At 37.4% G+C, this 27,313-nt stretch overlaps 1 protein-coding gene across 1 annotated transcript in view; it reads right to left on the reverse strand.

The window, feature by feature from the left end:
• Positions 1-24,142, reverse strand: part of LOC104598767 (peptidyl-prolyl cis-trans isomerase CYP21-4-like) — a 36,567-nt gene extending 12,425 nt beyond the window's left edge. Inside the window, exons 1-7 of the mRNA XM_010260972.3 lie at positions 23,924-24,142; positions 22,218-22,406; positions 22,010-22,049; positions 21,746-21,796; positions 7,801-7,886; positions 3,806-3,943; positions 3,567-3,717 (exon numbers count right to left, since the gene is read on the reverse strand). Of these exons, the coding sequence (XP_010259274.1) occupies positions 3,567-3,717; positions 3,806-3,943; positions 7,801-7,886; positions 21,746-21,796; positions 22,010-22,049; positions 22,218-22,369 (618 nt within the window). The 5' untranslated portion in view covers positions 22,370-22,406; positions 23,924-24,142. The remainder of the gene's footprint in view (positions 1-3,566; positions 3,718-3,805; positions 3,944-7,800; positions 7,887-21,745; positions 21,797-22,009; positions 22,050-22,217; positions 22,407-23,923) is intronic.
• Between the last annotated feature and the right edge of the window lie 3,171 nt (positions 24,143-27,313).

Consider the following 27,313-nt stretch of genomic DNA (forward strand, 5'->3'; position numbering starts at 1 on the left):
CATGTGTCTGTTTTTCCTCTCAACAACTCCATTCTGTTGCGGTGTATATGCACAACTGCTCTGATGAACTACACCATGTTCTAAGAGATACGTGATCAGGTCCTTCTCAAAGTACTCTCTGGCATTATCTAATCTAAAAGCTTTAGTTCTCACTCCAAATTGTCAGAGAACCATTTGGTAGAACTATCGTACCAAGTTAGGAACCTCATCACATGATCTCATCAAACATATCCAAGAATATCGTGTATAATCATCCACAAACAAGAGAAAGTAATGGAATCCTCCCATGGAAGGGATATGATATGGCCCTCATACATCAGTGTGAACAATATTAAAAGCAGTACTTCTTTTATTACTTGGTTTAAAAGATTGTCTACAATGCTTTCCTAACTGACAACTCTCACACTCCAAAGTAGATAACTGAACAGACTCAAACAACTTTGGGAAAAAGACATTACAAAGAACTAAAAGAAAGATGTCCCAAGCGATTGTGCCAAAGCATAATCTGGTTCACTGACTCAGACCCACTACTACTGTTGCTGCTAACATGATGGCCCTGATGTCTTGGAATATCATCTAGAAGGTAGACTCCATTCACCTCATGATCACTCCCAATCATCTTCTTTAACTCCAAATCCTACAAAACACAATTACTAGGAAGAAAGGTCACGGAACAATTCAAATTTTTTTGTCAAAGAACTAATAGACAGTAGGTTGGTATGAAGTCTAGGGACATGTAAAACAGGAGACTGAGTTATATCATTAGTCACTCTAACTGTTCCCTTCCCAGCAATGGGCATATGTGAACCATCTGCTATAGAGACTCTGTCTCTACCAGAGCACAACAGATAGGAACTAAAAATGGTAGGGGCATTAGTCATATGCTCAGATGCTCCTGAGTCTATAATCCAGGGAGGTCCCTCCTTACCTGAAGCGGATGCAAGATTTGTTGTTGCATATGAACTACCTGTATGTGCAAAGGAAGTGGTGTGGTTGGCTCCTGCATTTTGCTGTCCATCTGGAAGGCTAGAGTTAGGTGAACCTTTCTTACTCATAAGCTGTCCAAACCTCTCCAATTTTGTTCTCACTGCTGCTACTGCAATGGATTCCTAATTAGTTTGGGAGAGAGGGGCTGAAGAGTCTCCTGTAGTGGCTACATTTGCATTTTCCTTCTTGTTTCTTATCCGAGCAGGCATAAGATTTGGATGAAGCTTCCAACAAGTGTCCCTGGTATGCTTAGGCTTCTTGCAATAATCACACACCAAGTCCTTCTTATCTTCCCTTCTAATCTCACTACTCCCCCTGTCTCCATTCGGCTTAGGTTTTGTTGTACCAACCATAGCCGGCTGGTCAATCCCAAGCTGTCTCAGCATTACATTCCTCCTACTCTCCTCTCCAGAGACAAAGGCATAGGCCTGAGAGAGTATCACACCCTCCCTAGAAAGAGCATGCTGCCTAGCACTGTCAAATTCAGGGTTCAGCCCTGCCAAGAACTCAAAAACCCTATTCCTCTCTACCAGTCTATGATAAGTTGTCACATCATTTACGCTTTCCCATACCACAGTTTCTAAGTGATCTATTTCCTACCATAGGGCTTTCAGCATAGAGAAATACACAGCAAGAGGTTTTTCTCCCTGTTTCATACTTATCACCTGACTTCTTAACTGATAGGCTTTGGCTTCATTTTGCTTCTGAGAGTAGGTTTCAGTCACTCCATCCCAAAACTCCTTAGTAGTATTAGCTCATAAGAATTTTTTTACAATATGAGGTAACATAGAATTACATAGCCAGGGCATTACCATGTAATTCTCCTGCACCCATCGGGAAGAGTCTGTATTAGGTTTCTTCTCCTCCCCAGTGAGATACCCTAATTTTCTGCGGGAACCAATAGCCATCTTAGCTGATTGTGCCCACTCCAAATAATTTGTACCATCAAGTTTTAATGTAGTAATGATCCCAAACCCAAAAATATCACTACTACCTCCAACACCCAGTCCCACAGTACCGATAGATTTCATCTTGGTATTCCAACTCTCCATCTTACTTCAAACAGTTCAATAGTAAGAAAAAAAAAGATTGGAGACCTTAAAAAAATAATTTAATATCACATACAGAAACCAACCCTTCTGCAAGAAGAAAACCCTAGCTGGAGGGAAATCTCTCTCCTCCCCACACCTCCCAACAGAGAAAAAAGTGAATCGATCACTCAGGGAGGCCCAGAAAATTCCAGAAACCAAACCGCCCTCTTCAGAAAATCAAACGAAAACTAACAATACCTGAGCGCCCAAGATCAGATGAAAAACAAAGAGTCCAACTTTTCTAGGACTCTTCCCCGTACTCCAGTTCTTCCTGATTTTGATGCCAAATAATAGATCACCTTCCTGCTGACTAGATCCCACCAAAAACTCCAAGAACTGGGCAATCTATAGCAGATCGATCAGCCCTTTACTACTTCATGCAGTCGGTTGATCTAGGGCTGCATGAGAATGCTTCAAGAAACCCTAGCCGATGCTCTGATACCGAGTAGAAATCTGTTGAATTAAAAAATATAAAAGAAAAGTAGTTTCTTGAAGAGAGAAGGAGAAGAAGAGAAGTTGGAAAGAAAAGAGCAATAATCTGGCCGCCCCCTCCCCTTATTATTTATACTAAAATAATAGAACAGTACAAAGATAACTATGCCCTTATAGGGCAGCAAAACATAAAACAGCATATATAACACTCAAAAACTTTAATAAAATTTGGACTCACATAACTCCTGTGGTCTCCACCTCCTATCTAACAACTAACATAAAACATCTACTCAGAAAAACATCATAAAACTAATTAATCTTCAACATTTTCCACTTCAAAATACTTTCCATAACTCTTTAGACACCTCCTCCACTCTTGTACTTCAACCAACTTGCAGCCCCTACCAGGAAACACTTAAACCACTATAGGTCTCCTTCCGCAAAAAAAAAAAAAAAAAAAAAAAAAAAAAACTGTAACCTTTTTCCCTTCTTGCAACTTCAGTGCCTCCGAACCTCTTGTTCTTATTTCTTCAGCAATTATGTCATCCGCTAGGTACTCTTTATATTCAACTTCTACCCAATTACTCCTAAAATGGCCTTTCAGACATGCAATAGAATTATTTTGATTGTTATTATTGTTTACGAGAAATTCACCAAAAGTTTAGTTTTTTCTGTTTTTATTTTCCTTCACATTTCTACTTTTTTATGAAAGCTAGAAATATCATTTCTTTTTTATATTTTTATTTAATTAACCATTTAGCTATTTTGAATTTGGACAGCATATAATTATAAAAAGCAAAGCTTCATTACTAATAACAGGGAGAAAGAATATAAATAAGCATTCTTTTTATTTTTATTCATAACAAATAAAATTCCCAACATAAAAGATGGGATTTATGCTAGATTTAAGATTTGGTAGGCATCAACTTTAGAAATATGGAAAATTAGTGCAAAGAGCTTGTTGCACTTTGTTTTGTTGGCATAGAAAATTGAAATTGTCATTTTTTTAGGTAATTTTCACAAGGAAAAAACAGAGAAAGAGAAGTTACTTTGTACCTGAACAACATCTTCTCCCTTGATGACCCGTCCAAACACAATGAGCTTATCATTTAGATCTGTGGTGGGTGCAGTTGTGATAAAAAGCTCAAACCCTTTGCCATCATATTTACCTTTTGAAGTTCCAAGCATAAATGCTTCATGCTTTAGACTGGATGTTTAAAAGTACAAAGTACACCTGTCAGAACTTTGAAAAATAAAAGTGACCTTCAGAAAAATATAAAGTGGTTCATAAAAACCTTGTAGCAAGTTGGCTACTAGATTTTCCTTTCATTGTCCAATCTTCTGCAGCCCCTAGTCTTTGGAAGTCTCCACCTTGAATCACATAGTTTTTTATCACACGATGAAAAGGCATGCCTTTGAAGTGCCCCTTTTGGCTGCAAAAAAAAAGTGAGTTTATCAAATTATATGCAAATATGAAAAGAGAGCCACATATAGGACAGAGAGTAGAATTTTCATCGATATGACAGAATTGATGGAAGAGATTAGGACCATTAGGTTATTCCCCCTTCCAACATTTCAGGACCACAAAGATAATGAAAACCTTTTGTTATTTCTACCATCTTGCTTTCAACTCTAGCATCCCAAATTATCACTAGTTCCTCAAAGATTTTAAATTTGCCCTTCCTTGTTAGTTCCCTGATCCTCCGCATCCCCCACGTTTACCCCTCTATTATGAGCCTCATTCTCCTCCCATTGATCTTTTGCAGTGGGTCTTATCCTATACTTCAACTGTACACTATATGATTAGAATTTCGAAACACAACTCATATCTCCTTGGTTTCTATTTTGCTTTCTATATTTACAAGACTCACATTTGAGTACCTTGATTTTATAGCTCAGGAATCAGGAATCTCTTCATAAATTTTGAATCTCATCTTCCGACTCCTCAATTTCTTTGTCAACCTTTAAATTTACATGAAGCTCTGAATAGAGCACCTGCTGCACTGTGCTCTCTGCATCCTTCTCGAGCTGACTATGAGAAATAACCACCACTCCTAGCTGATGACACTGAAGTTTCTTTGCTGTCAATATATTCTCTTTTCCTTTTACCATAACCAACCTTAGATTCTGGATGTCACATGATCACAGATCACCTCATCCCTGATAACAACCACGTTGGCAGCAACCATCGTTTGCTGGAACAAATGACCTATCTCCTAACACTTTTCTTTGACAGATATTTAGTCACTACCCTCCCTAGTTATCTTTTTTTTTATCCATAACAGTAGATTTCATTAACAGATTAGAAGGAATTACATGCCAGACCAGCAATGTCTGGCCCCAAGAGTGTGTGTGTGTATATATATATATATATAATGTATGCGTTTTTTTATTAATAATTGCAACTTGCATTGATTAAAGAAGAGAAAGGAAGTACAAGTACAATTGGAGACAAAACCACTTATCTCCAAAACCAAAGAAAATTACAATTGATCCCAAAACGGTTTATTTCTCCCAACCGCTTGTTTTGCCAAAACATCAGCCATGCTGTTAGCCATCCTTTGGACCCATTGATCATTGTCATTGAATCATCCTTTGGACCCATCTAGCTAAAGTCTCTAGAGCTATTTTCAGATTTCTCGGTGGATGACTTGTATAGGAAGTGGTTGGAAATGGCTAACTCATCTTCTTCAAAACTTTGGGTTTGTATGTCTTGGACACCACTAACTGGGAGGGGTACATAAAGCTAAAATTTGACGGCTATGTATACTAAAAACCACTTTGTGCCACAACTTTTCTATTTCCATTGGAAATATCCACAACCACTAATTCATCAAAAAAAAATATCCACAACCACTTCCACAGAAGTGCAGCATTCCTCAACTCAATGTTTCTCATACCCAAATCACCTTGAGATTTGATTTTGCATACCACCTTCCATTTATGCAAATGATCCTTTTTCATCTCTCCTGGTTCCCATAGAAAGTCCATTCACTCCCCCTCAAACTGGTACATCAGTGAGATTCTTCACACTCTCCCTCAAACTTGGGGTATATGATATATTTATAGAGTGCCTAATTCGGGTCCAGGAAGACCTCTCTTGCTGAAATCTCAGAACAGAGATCAAGGATTAGGGTCGATCAGAACAGCCCTATCTTCAGACAAAGCACCCAGAAGAATAGAAAGATGAGACAACATTCAACTTGTTGATGAGAATAATACTGATGATGATGATTGATTGATATATCTTGATAGATAGCAACTATAATTTTTTTTAGGGGAACCAAATAAGATATTGGGTTGCCCCAAAGTTGCCTTTTTTGTTGAGCCTTGGAAATGAAGACATAAACATGATGCCATGTAAAGCTCATATTTATATAATTATATGAACATATCAAATAGCAATAAAATCAAAGATATGGTTTTTTTATTGCTTAAAATTGAAGTTGAACTTGATCATACACATGCATCTGCTGAATTATGATTCATGAAAGTGGTGTAATTGTCAAACTCACTACCCGTCTACTACTTACCTATTTATATTATGGTTGTAGGCTGAAAATTAGTACAGTAATTTTTTCCAATTCTTGAGGGGTTAAGGTATTTTTATAGTTTTTTGACAATTTTCAAAAAAATCTGAAACTACTTTTTGATATGATGCCAAAGAGCGTTGCTAATAAGAACTAACTCTGCTGCATTAAAGAAGGGATAGTTTTTTATATGATGCCAAAGAACAATGAACAAGTGAAGAATATAGTGTTTCTAATGTGGATGAAAGTGGTTTCTAATGAACCGTGAATAGATGCCCAATGCATAGTATTTCCACATATAAAAATTGCACTCTAGTAGTTTTAAGTAGACAATGGATCCACAAGACTCAAAACAAGCACAATTCCTGCAATACACCTATTATGTATGTTTGGACATGACCGTCCTACATGAAGATTTCTGAGGAAGCATGTCCTTGTAAATTCCTCACTGTGAGATCTATTTGGTAATTCTCTAGCAACTCCTCATGAGTTAGATGCATAATTTAATCATAGTTTTCAAGGTGCAAGGGCAAGCCTAGGTGACATGGGGATGCCTTGTTGCCCAGTCACCTGGGCAGGCACCTAGGTATTTCCTAGGCGATGGGCTTTTTAAAGTAAAAAATTATATATCCTAGGGTAGTTCCCTAGGTTCCGTAGCAACTAGCAACCATATTTCCTTAATAGTTATCCATAATTTTCATAAGCAAAAACTTCATGTTAAAGTATAGAAAACCAAAGTATTCGTGAGAAGAAAAAAAAGAAAGAAAAGTAAGTTCAGAAAATGAAGGGGCTGAGCCCCTATTTTTATTATAGAGAAACAAGAAAAGAAAAAGGTAGAAGAAGAAGAAAATGTGTTGATTAGACAAAATTTCAAGTTCTTCCTTACTTATTGGTTCAGGTTTTGAAGTCTTTAAGGATTCAAGAGAACATTTAGCAATGTGTGTAGATTAAACCCTAACATAAAAGAAAATAATAAAAAGAAACAAGTATATAAACACATAAAATGAATATTTTAGTTTAATAATGTCTTTTATAATTATAATTTCAAAAAATTAAGAACATAAAACCATTTCATAACACCATGTTAAAATCTGCTTCTAAGTTTCTATAATTTTCTCTGTTCTGTTAACTACCAAGAAAAGAGTTTGGTGTTCCTGCAGTGTCTCTACCAAAAATCATAATTATTATAGGTAATAAAAGATCCATGGCAAGTGTTAAAATCACCTCTTGGTGAAAATCACAAATCCATTTGTCTCAATGAAATAAAGCTGTGTTTAGGGGTGCTTCTATGGCTTATTGCATCCAGGAAGCTAAAAGCACTCAAAAAATGCATTTGATAAAAAAGCCACAAATGGACTTATTGGGTCTGAAAAAGCAGTAGAAGCCTGTTTCAAAGAAGGGGAAAAAAATATGGCTTCTGCATTACTGGGAAGTGGGTTTTATAAAGACAAAGCTGATTGATAAAATGCAAAGTGATTCTCGAATCAGCACTTTTAGGAAGCACTTCTTGGAAAGCCCATTTTAAGAGGTAAAGCAACCCTTACCCCCCCCCCCCAAAAAAAAAAAAAAAATGCAGCCTAAATGCAATGGAATGTTTTACATGTGTTGTTTATTAGTTCAGCTAAACTCATATCAGTGCAAACTTTGGAATACTATCACGGCATACCTACATTATCAAGGAGTAATCAAAAGTTTTTGAAGACTGAAATAACTAGCAAGTGATGGATGCATAAGTATAGTGACAAATTCCAAATACTCACCATAAGTCAAGGAATTTATCCACAATCTCAGGAGAACCTTCTTTGTTTAGCTCCACTGTTATCAAGCCTTTTGAGGTGTTTAGGATCTAATGCAAATAAGGCAGTCTGATAAAAAATGTAAACAACGAGGCATATAGGCATAATGATGTTGATAGATGATTTCTCAAAAAATGATGTTGATAGATGTAGAAACAAACAAAAAATCAACATAAATAAAAAATTAAAACAAGGAATAAGAGCAAAAACTCACTAACTTTTGATATGATCAACATCCATCTTTTCAACAACTAAGTTAATGCTCTTTGTTGGGAAGTGTTCTATGGGAAGGTAAAACACCTTGGGACAATTTGATAAAGCAAAGATCCTCTCTGTGTTTATCCCCTTACTTGTGCATTCTTTGCAAATCTAGTGGAGAGGATTTTTTTTTTTATTTCTAAAATGTAATTAATAAGACTTGAACCCATGACCTCTTGTTTTTATATATTGCTTAATTACCACTATCCCACCTCTTTACTTGTATGGAGAGGATTGTTGTCACTTTTGTATTTCTTGTTCTTCTACTGCAAAATTGTGGGATTGGTTCTTCTCTTGTTTGGGTGCAGGTGGACTCTCCCTTCATAGATATAGTTTTTATTTGGCCCATCCACCTTTGTTATCACTTACATATTTCTTTTCTTTGATTTGGTCCATTTGGGAAGAGAAAAATGCAAGAATTTCTCAGGAGAATGAGAGAAGTACACAAGAAATCAAGGTGTGTGATGACCAGGGTGATACACCGGTTAAAAACCGTGAACAGTTTTCACCAGTTTTCCTTTGATGAGGGTGGTGGACAATAGCAGTTCTCAGAAGGATAGAACAGATCTAGCTTGGACACCACCTCCAAAAGAGTACTTAAAGTTTAATTTTAATAGAAGTATTCAAGGAAATCCAAGATGGTCTGGTGTAGGAGGGGTGGCGAGAGAGAAGGGTGGGAATATTTTGGCACTTTACTCAGGCCTGATGGGGGAAGGAGACTCTATTAGGGCTGAACTGCTTGCTGCAAAACAAGGAATCCAGATTGCTCACCAGCTTAGTTTGGTAAATTTAATAATAGAAGGAGTTTCTAAGGTAGTCATGCTGTCGTGGGATGGCTGCAAAATCCAGATTCTGTCCTTTGGTGTTATAGAGATGAAATCAAGAAATTTCAATGGTATACAAGGAGTATGAATGTAAGAGTACACTGAGTTAAGAGATCAGAAAATTCTTTGGCTGATTTTCTAGCCAAACAAGGGACAAATAGGGATACTTTACACTAGGCTCAGCTGTAACTTTCTTTTAATCTGTTATATTTGTTTTTGATTTGGGGGAGGGCACAACTCATGCCTCTCCAAGGGATGCTTGTACTGGTTTAAGCTCTTGATATTAATAAAGTAATCATTAATCATTTATCAAAAAACAACTAAAAAATACAACACAATTGGGAATTGGTCTTTATTCAAGGTAGACAGATCATTGACCAAATGTTAATCGCCAATGAATGTGTGGAGGACTTAAAAAGAAGGAAGAAAGGTTTTGTGTGTAAGTTGGTTGGATCTTGAAAAAGCTTGTGACCTGGTGGATTGATCTTTCCTTCTTGAGACTTTGAGATGCTATGGGTTTGGGGAGAGATGGTGTGGATGGATTGAAGGCTGCTTGAAGACTTGTCATTACTCAGTAGTGGTTAACAGAGTGGTCAAGGATTTTTTTTCCCACTCTTAACTTTTTTTATTTACCTTGGTTGTAGATGTGTGTAGTAGGCTTCTAAGAAGAGTTGATAGGATGGGTTTCTTTAAAGGCCGGAGGATAGGAAGCCTTGGATTAGTAGTTACACATCTACAGGTTGTAGATGATTACTATCATTTTTTGTGAGGGTGGGGATCCTAGTTGGCAAGATACTTGAAGTGGGTGGTGAAGTTGTTTGAATCTCTCTCCAACTTGACTCTAGATTGGCCTTTGGAGTACTTAGGTTTGCCTCTAGGAGACAATCCAAGGGAAAGTAGGTTTTGGAGTCCAGCTATTGATAGTTGTGGTAAGAGGTTGGTTGTATGGAAGAGAAACTATATCTCTTTAGGGGGATAAATTACATTAATCAAGTCTACTCTAGCCAACCCCAACCTACCAGTTTACTACATGTCAACTGTAATCATTCATGGAGAGAGAGAGAGACGAGAGAGAGAAAGAGAAGAGAAGAGAGAAAAGAGGAGAAGAGGAAGATATGATTGAGAGACACAAACAAAAAAACTCTTCTGGCTGCCACCAGTTTAGTTATTTATATTAACTTAGTATAAAAGGAATGGAAGATTACAAGTATGCCCCTGGTGGCACTCCCTAGTAACAAACTAATAAAAAAGAATGAAACTAACTGGCTGACAGCATCTTAGGCTAACAGCACACTAACAGCAACTGTAAAATAACAATTAAATAATCCTCACAACACTCCCCCTCAAGTTGGGCTGAATATGTCTATCATTCCCACCTTGTCACATAACTCATTGTGCCGCAAGTATGGAAGTCCTTTTGTGAGGACATCAGCAAGTTGTTCCTTGGAGTTGACATAAGGGATGCAAATTTCTCTTTTTTCCAATTTTTCCCTTATGAAGTGTTTGTCCACCTCAATGTGCTTAATCCTCTCATGTAGGACAGAGTTGCTGGCGATGTTTCTGGTTGCCTTGTTGTCACAGTAAAGAGACATAGGATTATGAACAACAACTCCAAACTCCCCTAAAAGATTTTTTAGCCAAAGGACTTCAACCACCCCATGTGCCATAGCTCTATATTCAGCTTCAGCACTTGACCTTGCTACCACACTTTGTTTCTTCCTTTTCCAGGTCACTAGGTTTCCTCCCACAAATGTGCAATACCCACTTGTGGACTTTCTATCATCCACAACACCTGCCCAATCAACATCTGTAAAGACTTCCACCTTTAGGTGATTATGTTTACTGAATAGTAGACCTGTTCCGAGATACTTTTTTAAGTATCTAAGAACTCTCTCTGCTGCCTCCATGTGTGGTTTCTTAGGAGAGTGCATGAATTGGCTTAGAACCCCAACTGAATAGGCAATGTCTAGACGGGTCATGGACAAATAAATCAACTTTCCCACTAACCTTTGGAACTGTTTCACATCTTTCAAAGGTTCACCATCACAGTCACCCAACTTGTGATCAACTTCCATCGGAGTATCTGCTGGCCTTGCGCCTAATTTGCCTGTGTCTTGTAATAGATCAAGGGTGTATTTCCTTTGAGAAATGAAGATACCTCTTTCTGAGCGGGCGACTTCAATTCCAAGGAAATACTTCAAGGGACCTAAATCTTTCACTTCAAATTTAGATGCAAGGAATTGTTTCAATTTTTGTATTTCTGATCTCCAATTTCCTGTAATGATGATATCATCCACATACACTATCAATACAACAACTTGTTCCTAACAGTGTCGGTTGCTCAATGTTTGGCTGCTCCACATCTCTATCACATTGTTGATCTCTACAACGTGTACGTTGGAAGACACGAAAGGGAGCAAGATCCGAAATAAAAGGAAGAGAGACTTGGCGGACCTGAACCTGCTTCTCCTCTTCCACACTACTACTCTCCCCCTGAGGAGAAGCAGGGAAGAGCGGTTCAGACTCAAATAAAGACACATCCATAGACACAAAAAACTTATGACTAGCAGGATCAAAGCACCAATACCCTTTTTGAGAGGAGGGATACCCCAGAAAGATACAAGGAATGGACCGAGGGTCTAACTTGCTTTGAGACGGAGACAAATCATGGACAAAGGCACGACAACAAATAACTCTCATGGGAATGGAAAATAAAGGGGACTGAGGGAATAACAACTGATGAGGGGCCATGTAGTTCAACACTCTGGAGGGCATGCGATTGATGACATAAGCAGCTGCAAGTATAGCATCCATCCAAAACCTTTTTGGAACATTCATGTGTAACATCATCCCGCGAGCTACCTCAAAGAGGTGTCTGTTTTTTCTTTCTACAACACCATTTTGTTGTGGTGTTCTTGTGCATGAGCTCCTATGAATAGATCCGTGGGAGGCAAAGAACTCATTGAGCTCACCGTGGAAACATTCTTTTGCATTGTTTCATTGGAAGATCTGTATTTCAACATGGAATTGCGTAAATACCATCCTCTAGAAGTCTTTCACAATCTTTGGAACTTCGTCTCTACTACGCATAGGGAATACCCATGTATAGCGAGAGAAGTCATCGACCAATGTGATAAAGTACTTATATCCGCCCTCAGAGATTATAGTAGTAGGCCCCCATACATCAAAATACACAACATGAAAAGGAACACTTGATCTTTTATTATTTGAGTGAAAAGTTGTTCTACATTGTTTGTTCAACTAACACGTTTAACACTGGAACTCCAACACTGAACATGACTTAAATAAAACCAGAAACAAAGACTTTACTATTTCAAAAGAAACATGACCTAACCGACTATGCCACAAAAAAATTTGACTCTTATTTGATTGACTATATGAATCTGAGGATGACACCGAGAGACCAACTTTGTTGTCAAGAATGTAGAGACCATCCACTAGGCTCCCTCTACCAATCGTCTTCCCAGAAGTTAGATCCTGAAAAACACATGAACCAGGAAAAAAAGTTACACTACAGTTTCAAGAGTTTGTGATACTACTGATTGAAAGCAAATTTATAGGAAGTTGAGGGACATGCAATTCACAATTCAGGTTAAGGCCATGGGAAAGAGATATTGATCCTTGGCCTACAATGGAGGAGAATGATCCATCTGCAAGCTTCACTTTATCCCTTCCTGACAAAAGGCTATAAGTCTGAAACAAGTTCGGCTTACCGGTCATGTGGTTAGAGGCCCCTGAGTCAATGATCCAAGGGGAACTAGTGGCAGTAGTGACATGGAATGCAGAAGCCGCATTACTTGATGTAGATGCAAATGAAGTAGGAGTACCAGTGACTGAACTATCCATTTGTCGCAAAGCCCTACCATATGACTCCAAGTGGTCTCCGAAGGAATTCATGATATCTTCCTTGGGGTCAACAACCTAAGTATCTTGGGTTGCCACATGTGTTGCATTATGTGTTGTGTCCGTCTTCTTTTGACCTTGCCATTTACCCTGTTCTTGGTTCTTAACTGCCCACTTGGGTTTCCCGTGAATGTCCCAACATGTGTCACGTGTATGTCGTGAGCGCCGACAATGAGTACAAAACAACTTGTCTTTATCATCAGCCTTCTTGGTGTCACTTTTCTTCCCCATGTTGTTATTACTCATTGCAGCCAATGCAACTTGTTGGTCCCCCTCGATTGTAACCATCACACTCCGCCACTTTCTTCAGATTGAACAAGGGCATATACCTCGTGAACCGACGACAACTCTTTACTTCCTAAGATCTGAACTCTCAAGAGTTCATAGACAAGGTTCAGTCCCAACAAGAAGGCAAACACACGCTGCTGAGAAACCAGCTTCTTGTAGGCCTTAGCATCATCATCATGTTTCCACTCTATAGCCTGATAATGATCCAATTCTTCCAATACGAAAGTAAGGGCTGAATAATAGGTAGACAAACTACAATTTCCTTGTTTACAGGTTGAGGATTCATCTTGCAACTGGTAAACCTTGGCATAATGCCTTTGCTCAGAATATGTGGTTTTGGCCTGTTCCCAAATCTCACTAGCGGTGTCTTCCCACATAAAGTTCTTCTTCACATCAGGTTCCATGGCTGCAAGGAGCCAAGACATCACCATACTGTTTTCTTGGTCCCACCTATCATGTTCACTCACTCTTGGGTTCTTTCACCCTTCCATTTATGTAACCAGATTTTCCCCTTGTTGTTACATAAAGTTTTACACTTTTAGCCCACTCCAGGTAGTTTAGACCATTTAGAGGGGTAATGGGCATGGGAAACATCATGTTTTCACTTCCCATACCAGTTGTGTTGCGGGTTGGTGTAACCCCCGATGAAGCTGAATCATAGTTTGCCATAAAGTACTGCTGAATCAGACCAAATCCCACACAACTACACAACAGCCACAATCAGAATACCAACCCCCAAGAAATTTATTTCTGGAATGTGGAAAAACAAAGAACTGCTGAAATCAACTCAGTGATGGTTCAGCCATTAAAACAGCCCAGTAATCAGTCCAGCACCAGCCATTAAAATAGTATAGTAGTAGTTCGACTACAGCACATGCAATCTAACAGTCCAACATCTAAACGAAGGTATAAAACCAAAAAAGTAAGGCCTTCACACCATTGGCCATAGAAAAACACAAGAACACATACCCTGTCCAGCACCTGTATGAAGGTGCCAACCCAGAAATTAACCTCACAGCATCGAACGGACAAGGAAGGGAGTCTTTACTGCATCGCCCTTCTTCTGCTAGGGTCTCCTTGATGTTACAACCAAGGAAGAACCCAAAGGAAGAGCCGCAAGTGGCCTTCTAGGGTTTCTCTGTCTTCCACGTCCAAGAAATCAAAGAAGAAAGAGAACGAAGCAGGCTCAGATGGGAGAAATAGGTTTTTATAGCCCAGAACCTTTCTCTGATACCATGTAATCATTCATGGAGAGAGAGAGAGAGACGAGAGAGAGAAAGAGAAGAGAAGAGAAGAGAAGAGAGAAAAGAGGAAAAGAGGGAAAGAGGAAGATATGATTGAGAGACAAACAAAAAAACTCTTCTGGCTGCCGCCAATTTAGTTATTTATATTAACTTAATATAAAAGGAATGGGAGATTACAAGTATGCCCCTGGTGGCACTCCCTAGTAACAAACTAACAAAAAAGAAAGAAACTAACTGGCTGACAGCATCTTAGGCTGACAGCACACTAACAGCAACTGTAAAATAACAATTAAATAATCCTCACAACATCAACCTTTAAGGTGTCACAAAGGGAGGTTTTGAAGGTAGAAAAAAATCATGAGGGACTTCTTGTGGGAGCCTAGGGAGGGTAGGAAGGATCACTTGGTTACATGGGAAATTGTTTGCAAGAGCAAGGAGCAAGGGGGGTTCGGGCTAGGGAACCTAGGGAAAAAAATAGCTTTGTTGAGCAAGTGGTTGTGGAGGTGGCCTTTGGAGGGGGAGAGACTCTAGCATGAGGTGATTGAAAGTATTCATGGATGTGTTGGCAATGGTTGGGATGTGGGTGTCTCTCAGCGGGAAACCATGGCTTCTCCCTAGAAAGCCATACATGGCATTCTTCCCCAATTCTTAAGCTTTATAAGGTATGGTGCATGTATTGGGGACAAAGTTTTGTTCTAGGAAGATCTCTGGGTTGGAAACTCTACTCTTAAGGACCTTTTTCCTTCCTTGTACTCTCTTTGTCCTCAAGAATGAACCTATACAACATTTTGCTTCCTTTTCTCCTTCAATTGATGTCAATTGTAGTGTTTTTAAAATTCTACGATTTACGATCCATATCGAATTGTTAGCAGAACAATACATATCGTATACAATAATCGTATTTTGAAAAAATTGTGCGATTTGTATTCAAATTGTTAGACCGAATCGTAAATCGTGATTTTTAAACGATTTGAGCAGTTAATCAATTAAAGTGCTTTTAGGAGGAAAGGACTGCATAGTCCTATTTTAAAGTTTTACTTTTATAAATGAGGGTAATATTGTAATTTTAATGATTAAGGGTTATTTGTCTCATCAAGCTACCAAACGAGACTTACCTCCAAATGAAAATGCCTGGGCAAGAGAGAAAAGAAACCATTCTCCATTTTGAGGACCACCAATGCTTCACTCTACCACCGAAGCATCTTCTTCTTCTTTGGTAGACTCTTCTTGTTCTTTGATGCCAAAACAGGGGCTCTGCCCTTCTATTTTTTATTCTGTTTCGACACTAAAATAGGGCCTCCGCTCTTCATATTCTTCCTCTTATACAAATATTTTGCCCAAGGTTCAAAATATCGATACGCCCGATATGCCGGTAGGGCCGGTTTAGGGCTCCACCCCCTGAACCGGTCAGACCCCCGATACACCCACTATAGGGGCGTATCGGAGGGGTCCCGGAACGATACGTATCGGCCGATACGTGTCGATACTTTGAACCTTGATTTTGCCCCTTCATCTTTAGATGCAAAATAGGAGAACTTTCTTCCTTATTTTCTCACACAAAAACAAGGGCTCCGACCGCTTATTGGTTTCTCTTTTTTTTATACAAAAGAGGGGCTACTCCCCATTTTTTCCAATTTTTATTTGACACAAAAGGGGCTATGCCTTGTTTTTACCTATTTTTGTAATGTGAAACAGGAGCTCTGCTCTATTGTGTTTTCAGCTATTTTAACATAAAAAGCAGGGGCTCAACCCTGTTATTTTCTTCTCTCTTTTCCTTGTGCTAAACAGGATCTGCTCCTCATTTTCTCCCATTTTTTAACACAAAATAGGGGTTCCGCCCTATTGTTTTTTCTCCTCTTTTGTATGCAAAATAGAATCTGTACTCCATGGTTTTTTAAGTCTTTTTTGACATGAAAAGGGGCTTGGGCCCATGTTGTTTCGGTAAGGCAATTGGCTTATAATTTGTTAACTCCTAATGTGAGTCTTTATAAATGTGTTATTATGTTGAATTATCATGTTCTTAGATGTGTGTCCCCTCCTCTCTCTCTCTCTCTCTCTCTCTCTCTCTTGTATTTTTCATGAATTGCATGTTTGACTTAATTATAAAAACTTGAAGTTGAAATTATAGTGAATTAGGGATTAGAAAACATTATGATTCTTTTCCCTTAAAAACTTGGAGATACGATCACAAGATAGGCAAATATTCAATAGCAGATTAGTAAGATCATAGGCTCACTATTACTACCTACATATATTGTGTCTACAGGTTGAAAATTAGTAGTCACTTTTCTATTTTTTTAGAGGTTTGGGTATCTCTTATAGTTATTTCAACAACTTTTAGAAAAATCAGAAAAAATCTTACCACTCACAATACGATTCGATTCAAACCTCTTTACGATTTATGATACAATTATGATTTTCAGAACATTGGTCAGTTGGGACTTAGGTTTGAGAAGAGGTCTAAGGGGCCATGAGTTTGATCAAGATGCTTTACTAATAAAAGTCCTTGACTCCTTGTCAGATCCTTCCTCCTCTGATAGTCGGGTGTGGAAAACACTAAAGGCCTCTTTTCTCCTCCTTGTCTCTGGACTCATCTACCCCTATTTTCCCCTCTAAAGAAGTGTGGTCTAAGCCTATCCCTCCCAAGGTTGGAGCTTTCTGCTGGGAAGCCTTTCATGGAAAGTTAAACACTTTGGACAACCTACAAAGAAAAAGACTGTACCTTTGTTTATCCTTGAGCTGGTGTATCTTGTGCAAAGTTAATAGTGAAAGTTGTTACCATATGTTATTCTCGTGCCCTGTTGTTGCAAGCCTGTAGGAAAGGTTGTGATCTTTTTGGGGTGCAAGTGATCTTTGCCTCTGCAGATCAGTAATCTTTTTTACCCTACCTTCTTCAAGTGGCCTAACCACCTAAGAGATGGGGTAGAATCCTTTAAAGATGTGCTAGAGTTGCATTGGTTTGGACAGTTTGGGAGGAGAGAGAAATGCAGGATTCTTTAATGATAAGGAATGAGGAGGCTATTTGGGACTACATTGTTAGCAGGGTGATACTATGAGCTAAAACACTAAATATCTTCTATCTAGTTTCCTTTGATCTATGGAGAAATTGGGGAGCCGTAGAGAGGAGATCAGTGTTAAAGGTCAAGCTTTTGATAGACTGGGTACCTCCTGAAGAAGACTTCGTTAAACACAACTTTGATGGTAGCAGCTTGGGGAACCCAGGGCCTTCAAGAATTGGAGGTGTTTTCAGAGATGCAAATGGCAGTATAGTTGCTATGTTTTCTAGTCTGTTGGGTGTGGGGGACTCAATCAAAGCCGAGGCTCAAGCTGTTTTGCAGGGGGTATAATTAGCTAAAGAGATGAATGTTGTTAGATTACTTATTGAGGGGGGGACTCGAAGTTGGTGATTAGTTGACTAAGGAATGTGGATTCTATTGCATGGAGACCTACAAGGAAGCTGTGAAGAGGTTTAAATGGCTGACATCCAACATGACAATAAGGACTCAGTGGGAAAGGAGATCAGTTAATGGGTTAGCTGACTACCTAGCTAAGCAAGCATTGCATAGGGATCATCTTTTTCTGGGCTAAATTGTAATTTACTTGGCTTTTTTAGGCTGCACCTTGCACCTATGTGTGGGAAGCTCATTGTATAAGTTGTTTATTGTTTTGATAAACTTTAATAAATTTTCTCTTTTACTTGTCAAAAGAAAAAGGGTTTGTGACTCTTGAAGATTGTCCTTCATGAGTGAAAAGCGTGTGTATTAAAGATCTTGAAATCATGGTTAAGATGGATATCTAGAGATCAGAATGAGATTGCTTAGCTAGGTTTGAGGGTTAATTAGGTAGAAATGTATAGCAGATATTCATTGCCATGGAGCTTTTCTATCTATGTAGGGTACAGCTTTAGATGGAGTCATTTCTTTTTGCTTGAAGTCCATCCTAAACTCATTTTTATAACCACCTTTTTCCCATTTATTAACGTAAGTTTATTATTTCATTTATATTGTACATGTAGTAGTATAATGCTTGTCCTGGTGTGGATAATCAGCTTTTGCAGTTGTTGAGAATACAAAATCTAGAATTATGGGATGGTTTTCCCTCTTGAAAATCTACTTCATCTCTATGTTACAATTCTTGGCTATATATAACAAATAACTATTTATTCACTTAGAACAAGGTGCTTACCTGAAAAAAAAATTGTTCATTCAAAATAGCTAATTACCTTATACAATAAGCAACTAGTTGTGTCCTGGCTTCTCAAGGATGATTTTTCCCATCCAATTTATTAATATAATTATTGATTTTCTCCAATATTTTTGCCCTTAATTGGTACATTAAATACACACTATGTTTTAGTAACAATAACTGATTCTACTCATAAGTCTGGGTTACAAATTTGCCCTCAAAGTAAATGTCACATTTAATGGCTTAATGCTATTATTTATTATGTATTTCCATCTTTTTCTCTTCAGATTCTGAAACCCATCCTTTTGCAGTTTTGCTCCACCTTTATAGTGGACACTTATAATTTGTATAAATTTTCAAAAAATTACAAAAGATTAAGAGGCCCTTCATGCGCTTACCCCTTATTCTATTATTATTTTTGAAGATAAATAAAAAAATGAAGTTTATTAGAGAAAAGGAAAAGGAGATACAGCAGGGTGATAAGGAATCACCCAGCAAGGACAGACCCAAAATACAACAGACCCACCATAACAAAAGCCCCTAAAAACAGAGAATTAACCCTACAGACATACCAAAGCACCTTAAGAAACAAACCCATATACAATTACAAGTATCACAACAAAAATCACAGGGGTCCTTACCACCAACCCCTAAAACAAACAAGAGACTGAAACCCAGAAGCTCCAAATCCTGCCAGAAAACACATGAAAAAAAGCATCCTGAAACAATCCAACTGATGAAATGCTCGATTTAAACTTTATCCATTTCCTCATCGTGTCCACTGTCTAATATAGTAATCTGTTGTCTCATCTGGGTAACTTTCTTTATCTTTCTCCCTTTCTTTTTTAATCCTGCTCAATATACTCCCAGCTTCAGTCTGGCAAAAACATTTGAAACTTGTCTCTTTTGACTGGTTTTCTATTTTCTAAATTTTCTTACTGCATTAGGGCATTTCTCCCCCCTTGTAGATCCCTCCCTTTGAGCATTAATTCTTCCAACTCAAATATGGCATTCTTCTCAAACAATTGATCTGCACTCAGGTCTTCTCTACCCTTCCCCTCCTCTACATCTCCAACTATCTTTAAACTTCCAAATTCCTTAGTTGTCCCTGAAACAGAAATCAGAATCAGCCGCCCCCTTAATCTTCTCTTTCGTCTGGACTCTAGTATTTTCACCTCCCTAAAAGCTTCCTTTGCAAAATCCTCTCCCCCCAAGAAGAATAAACCCAACAATCTACTGACCCTCACCCCTGTGTTCAGCACCCTTCCCAGATCCACAGATTTCTCAACTTCATGATTCTCATCTATGACTACTTGTTCCTCCTCTGTACCTGTTGCTCCATCCTCTTCCACCTGATCCTACATTCTCTTGCAAAGGCCTGGTTCTGCATTTTTGTTTCCTTATGTAGACTCTTGACAAAGACTTTCTTTTCCTCATCCTCTTCATCAATGGTCTCTACTCTTGACAAAGACTTTTTCTTTTCCTCATCCTCTTCATCAATGGTCTCTACTTCTTCCCTAGAGACCTGGAGGCCACCATTTTCCATCTCAAGCCCTGTTTGAACTTTGTCCCTCTCTCCCCCTCCTCCATGTTCATTCAACCCCAAACTGTTCTCCCTTCCACCCTCTTTTTTTTTTCAAAATCCAGCTCTTCAAATATGTTTAAGTCATCTTCTCCCGCATTGTCATCTTCTTTCATGAAAATTTCTCCTAGCTGAATCCACTCCATGACCTTGGATTCTGATCTTCCAATGCAGAATTTCCTTTCTGACGCCTCCCTCGCATCTGGTTCAATCTCATCGGAGGGAGCCAAAATTCGTAAGCCTAAAAAATCGGAGCACTCACCTAATCTTTCGTTGTTACGAGGAGGTTTCTCAGATTCATCTTTTTCATTTTTAAGAGGAGACTCACTGGGATTATTCGGCAAGTTGCTAAAACACCCCTGAAACCTGCCTAGTTCAGACCACTCGCCCCTGTGACCTGAACCACTCTCTTTTCCTGGTTCAAAGTCTAGCTTAATCGGGTCAGATAACAAAACCGACATTAAACTATCCACCTACTTTTGTTTCTCGAGCTCAACGTCCCCTTTCTCAAAATCATTTAAACTTTGGAACCTCCCCGATGAGTGGAGATTGTTCAAAACTTCCTTCGTGGCTTCTCCCCTTTATCTTCCATGCCTATCACATTAGCGTCTCTCTTCCGATCTTTGTCTGCCACGTGGTCCACGCCCTACCTCGTCACCTTCGTCTCCAACCTCTCGCCCTTCCCCCCACAGCAACGCTTCGTGCTCAGACACAATCCAGACCGTCGTCCAAGCTCCATCTATGAAGACATCAATTGAACAAGGAATTTCATCTGGCTTCACTCCAGCAATTTTCATCACCGCATAGCAGAGTTGCCCGTCTTCTATCAAATGGGAATATCTTAACTCCTTCCATTTGAATTTTCTTTTTCAGCTTATCCAGAATAACTCCCCAGTCTGTAATCTCCTTTCCTGCTTCCAAGATCATTCTTCTTTCCCACCCTTCTGTGTTTCCTTCCAATGTCAACCTTTGCACTTTGTTAACACAACTTACAATTACTTCTTGTTGTGCCACTATATTTTTGCTGCTTTGGTAGACTTCTCTGGTTAACATACCAACCTTCATCATCAGATATTCTTGCAACATCTGAGAGACCAACCTCCAACCCCTCCCCTGCTTTCCCTCCAGAAAACAAACCATTTGTTTTCTATTATCTCCAAAAAACCTCTGTTACAGCCACAAACCAACCTTTCTGGTTGTATTTCAAAGCCACCTGATACCCTCTTCTTGAAACTTCCAAAGAACCCATCCAACCATTTTTCTTCACCGTGTAGCTTCTCCTGTTAGGAAGATAGTTGCCCTTCCTTTTTCTCTTAATTTCAGCACTGAAAGGTTTTTGCTCTTTCCTTCTTCGAAGACCAATTTCTTCATTTCAATCAAGGTCTCGACTCTCCAACTTCTCTCTAGATTCCCCATACTCTCCAACTTAGGCACCATACTGTTGTTGGATAATTCACTCATTCGCTACACCTTTATGGTGGATAGCTATGATATAGTGTACAAATTTTTCAAAATAATAAAGGATTGTTACATCTAGTCATATTCAGGTTCAGAAAACCAGGGCAGAAACATGTTATTGCCAAACAATACTAGAAAAAACTTACAGCATAACTAGGAAGATCAAACTTATTCAGATCTCCAACTGCATCAGCATCCTATAGAACAAAACAAATAAAATCAGAATGTATAAGGTTTCACTTAAAGGAAAAAACATCAACTTAATGACTTAACCACATACAACAAAAACGGGAACCAACCTGATCATTAAAAGACACAATAAAAACAGCACATCAAGGAGATACCAACATGTGAAAGAAAAAGACAGGAACACAATGCAAAAATAAAGAAGAAGAAAGAAGTAAATGTACCACAAGATTTGGCAAGTCATTCTCTAGTTGGTATCTTGACCTATAAAGTGGTTATGAATTACTTCAGTTACAGAATGTAATTATGATAATAATAACCAATAAAATTATCAACTAAGATCTTCCACTGTAAATTCCATCAGACATTGTTAATTGATACATTTCAGAACAGGAAAAAAGAACAATAGAAAAGAAAAGAAAACATCACAACCTCTGAGACCAATGCCTGTATGTAGCAACTAAGCACAAAACAATCAAGACAATAATTAGATTGCAAGTGATAATTGTAGTGGCACTGATTCGAGTTGGACCCTTCTTCTTTTTGCTCTGGAGCAGCAGCGCTTGAGGTTTGATCCTTGCCATCAGGTACAACCTTCACCTGTGAATTTCTGTGAAGTCCCTGCATGTGAATAAAACCTGAGTTAGGAAATAGGAATTTCACCAAGCACTCAAGCCAAAATTTGTCACCAGATAAAAACAACACGGAGTTTTAACTAAAAGTCCAGAAGAAATGAAGAGTGTCCAATTCTATATCCATTTCCATTCTAGTTGAAGTTTGATAACTTTGTTGTCAGTGAAATACCCAAATATGATCTTACAGAACACAGACCAACAAACTCCAAAAACAAGGAGAAGAAAGTACAGAGCCTGAAGAATAGCCTGTAGTAATTTAGATTAGAAATACCTAGCTTTTTCTTTATATTCAAAACTTAACTACTTAGCTGAAAAGAAAATGAAACAAAAACAGTAGGAATCCTGCAAATAACCTGCTCAATAGCAAATAAACAGGCTCACACTACTCAAGATGCCAAAAAAATGCACCTATCAAAAAAAGGATACCAAATAAATACATTTTACGGATACAGTTAACAGTATAAAAAGCTTTAATTCTCGTTTTTACTCATAAAATTGCACCAGAAATGAATAAAATAATATTAAGGGCAAAAACTATACAAATATACCATAGCTTCGCATCATTCAATAAAAAGCGTAGCCCTTAAAAAAGAGAAAGAAGAATGAAAAGAGAGCAGAGCTTCCTTGAAAAAACGAAGAAACTCGGAAATGCTCAAAATGTTCAAAAAAAAAAAACGAGAGAGGGGGGGGGGGGAGAGAGAGAGAGATCTGTATATATGATTTCCAGCTTCATTTTCTATTTCAAAACTTTGCAGTTTGCACTGCCTTCACCAACAAATTTACTACTATTACTTAAAAGATAAGCGTTAATAGTTCGAGTCTTTTTTTCAACAAAATGTTTCCTCGAATCCAAAATATTCCCGTAGCAAACCTCAAAAACTCCAAAGGAAATCGTAGACCAATAGAAGTCCATTCCTAAATTTCATCTGATTAGCGACAAAACATGTCTGATAATCAGGAATGCCAATTCGATCAAAATCCAAACAAATCAGACAGATCCTGAGATAATCTCCAATGGTACATCCTTGAATCCAAACTTGCACGAAATAACAAATTTTACAAAAGACTAATATGCAGAATTTCTCCCATTTAAATCCTCATACAGGCATAAAGACACACTAATCGCAGGAGGGAAGGGGGAAAAAAGAACTCGAAAAGCAAAATAGCTCAAATTCACTGCTCCAAAGCCGGGAAGGATAGTGAGAAAATACGAGCAATCTATCAGACAAACGAAAAAACAGAAAGACTTCCAAGGCTCCAGGTCCAGATCCAAAATAAATGTCCAGAAAAGCATTCGGACAATCTAACAAGAAAGCAGGGAAAGAGAGATGGTAAGAAAACCTGGCAATTTATGCAGGAAAAGAATAACGCCGAATTTCAAATAAAAAACGGAACCCTAAAAACAATAAACCAAGATCGAGAGAGAGAGAGAGCGAGAATAAAATCTCCACCAAAACAAACAACATTATAAAAATTGATTATACCATAGAGAGAGAAGAGCACCTGAGGTCTGAGGACTGAGGCTGAAAATGGAACGAATCTAGTAGAAGAGAGAGAAAGGTGATTAAGGCTTTTAGATGCTTTGACAGAGAGACTAGATTATTAGTAGATAACTAATCAAATTCTGTTGTTTTCTTTTCTTTGTTCCTGACTCTTCTCTCTTCCGACCTCCCGATATAGTGGTGAAGAAGAGCGTATGAATTATTGGCAGAGAAGGGTGGCGGAGATACAATACTCTTCAGTCCTTCAGATAAGTTCAAAAATCAGCTACTCCAGCTGGAGCAGCGCTGGGCTACAGCAATGCATCGAAGGCCGTGATTTCACGGTTTTAGCCCCTCGGCGTCCGATTCCTATATTTCGTAGACTTAAGAAAAGATTCCGATACAAGTATGAGATAATTTTGTAGAAAATTGATAATATACAAAAAAACAGAAAATAAAGGGCAGGTTGGGAAATTGCAAGAAATATATATTTTTTAGAAAAATAAACAAATAAAAAGAGGAAAATATAGAAAAAACATAAAAATATAAAACTAAAAATTGCAAAAAGAAAATACAGCAAGAGATATTGTGTTTTAACATGTCTATTTTAACTTTATGTTTTCTTCTTGTAGCCATCAAGCTCTGAATAAGCATTTTATTAATTTTATTGTTACCATTAAGTACAATGATGAGACTAGCAAAGTGTTGGAATCTAACTGTTGGATTTTTGCGACAAATGGAAGTTTGGCCAAAGCATGGCAATTTGTAATTTAACTAGAAAAAACCTTTGCTCGTTTAAAAGAAGGTAATTGCTGAATCCTTGAATTTGAATTTTAGTAATTGTAATCATCTCTTTTAATTTTCTAATACATTTGCAACTAGATTACCTTTCAAAGAATCATCTAGAAAAAGAAAAATGCATGAAAATGTCTAAAATATCTATGCAATTATTATTAAGGTTGTTTTTTATGGAGAAAAAACAATACAGACTTTATAAACAATAAAAACAAAGAGAATTCAAAACCCATTTGGTTTGCGGGAATAGGGTCTAAAATCGGAATCAGAATGGGTTATTCCGATTCCAACTGTTTGGTTGGGTGGAATTAGAATCTCGTTCCCATTCCTACTGGAATGGCATTCCCCCATTTGAGGGAATGGCCATTCCCTGCCCCTCCCTTGGGAATGAAATCTCATTCCTGTTGATTTTAATTTTCATTCTCATTCCTGTCTAAACCAAACAGACTATGAAAATGGACCATTCCGATTCCAATTTCGGATGATATCGATTCCGATTCTAACTACAAAGACCCTTAAAGTTTTAGCTTTACCTTTGAGTGATTGATGTGAAGGGAAAATTTGGAAAATAAATCAATTTTAGAAAAGAGATTGGAAGAGTTAGGTGTAGTGATTCATATGAAGAGAAAATTTGGAAAACAAAGGTTTTTGCTAAAAGTAATTGCATGGGTATTTTGGACAATTTCACGCCTTCTTTAGAAAATTCTACCAAAAGGGGTCTATTTGCATTTATTTCATAAAGTTTAGTGAGGTTATTGCAATTACCAAACTTCAAGGGAAGTTCAGCAACAACCATAAACTTTAGGGGAGGCCTTAGCAAGCTACCCAAAAACAAAGAGGAAATAATCCTAGTCATGATGGACAATATAGGCCACACACCTGCTTGTTCATAAAAATTTCCATACTTTATAGGGAAATTGTCTAAAACTCACCATGAGTTTTCAGTATTTCTCTTAAACTCATCACAACTTTTAAAAATGTCTAAAACTCACCATGTCACTAACTTGACGTTAAACAGACTAACGAGTGTTAATATATTACCATTTTAACATTCATAGAAAAATATAAAATATGTACAAAATAAATTAACGGGTGTTAATATATTACCATTTTAATATTTAGACATAAAAAAGGAAAAGTTCGAAAAATATTTTCAAATATAAAATACATAAAAACATAGAAATTGCAAAAAATATAATAAGTTATAGAAATTGCAAATAAAATAAAAATTATTTTCAAATTATAGAAGCTATAGAAATTTAAAAACAAAATAAAAAAATAAAAATTGTAGAAAAAACACAAAAAATATAGAAAAAAACAGAAATTATAAATAATTAACAAAAAATACAGAAAAATCTATAGATTGTAGAAAATAGAAAATGTAAAAAAAAAATTGAAATTATTAAAAACATTGGAAATTATAACAAAACACTAAAAATGCAAAAAACAAGAAAATTGAAAACTGAAAAGATCATTTTTCCTCTAACTCACCATTCAAGGGTAATTTGGTCATGAAAACTATTATTTATGCTAACATGGGCACCTCTGTTAAGAAGCATTAACGGTGCACTAACAGAAGGTGGATTTTGGAAAATAAAAACTTACTGACATGGTGAGTTTTAGACATTTTGAAAAGTTGTGGTGAGATTAAGGGAAATGTTGAAAAGGCAAATCAATATTCTTAGTTTCATAAATGTCATAGATAAAAGTTACCTTTTAGAGAAAACTACCATTGATTCTTTAAGGGTAAATTACTAAAACCTTTCCTAAAATTTTTGACCATTTTTTTAAACCTCCTTTGAAGTTTGGTGATTGCAATTACATACCCTGAGCTTTATGACACAACTATAAGTAGACCCCCTTTGTTAGAATCATCTAACAAGTGGCACAAAAATGTCCAAAATACCCATGCAATTACTATTGGGGCCAATTTCTACAAAAAAAAAAAAAAACAATGCAAACTTTACAAGCAACAAAAAAAGAGAATTTAAAGTAGTAGCTTTACCTTTGAAATATTGATATGAAGGGCAAACTTAGCAAATAAATCACATTCAGAAAGAAAAAAAAAGATTGGAAGGGGTTGGGCTAACAATTCAAAGGTTATGGGTATTTTGGACATTTTCATACCTCTTTTTAGAGAATTCTAACAAAGGGGGTCTACTTACAACTATGTCAAAAAGTTCAGGGAATGTTTCAGAGATTTACCCATTTTTTTAAAGGAACTATAATTTTGTAGAGTTGAATTGGTGAATGATATGTATCATCACATCACATATAAGAGTTACTTCAATTTGATGTTTTTGCAAACAACCCTCACACATGCATTTTCTAAGGTATGCACATTTCACCATAAATGGCCTTGAATAACAACTGTATGCCAATTTATATTGATCAATCCAAAATGTTTCATGTAGAAACAACAAAGGTAATGAACACAATGTTAGTGAATACATCGAGTAAACACACAATCAATCAATATGCAACATTTGTTTTATAAGTGTGTTTTATTGTGTGGGTGAATTGAAAACACTCTAACTTCTATTACCTATTAATAGGATTTATTGCTAAATCCCAGTAGCAATGCATCTTTAAGTGTATGAGTATAGACTGTTGTATT

The sequence above is a fragment of the Nelumbo nucifera genome, chromosome 3 (assembly GCF_055504915.1).
Source record: "Nelumbo nucifera cultivar China Antique chromosome 3, China Antique-T2T, whole genome shotgun sequence".
Taxonomy (NCBI): domain Eukaryota; kingdom Viridiplantae; phylum Streptophyta; class Magnoliopsida; order Proteales; family Nelumbonaceae; genus Nelumbo; species Nelumbo nucifera.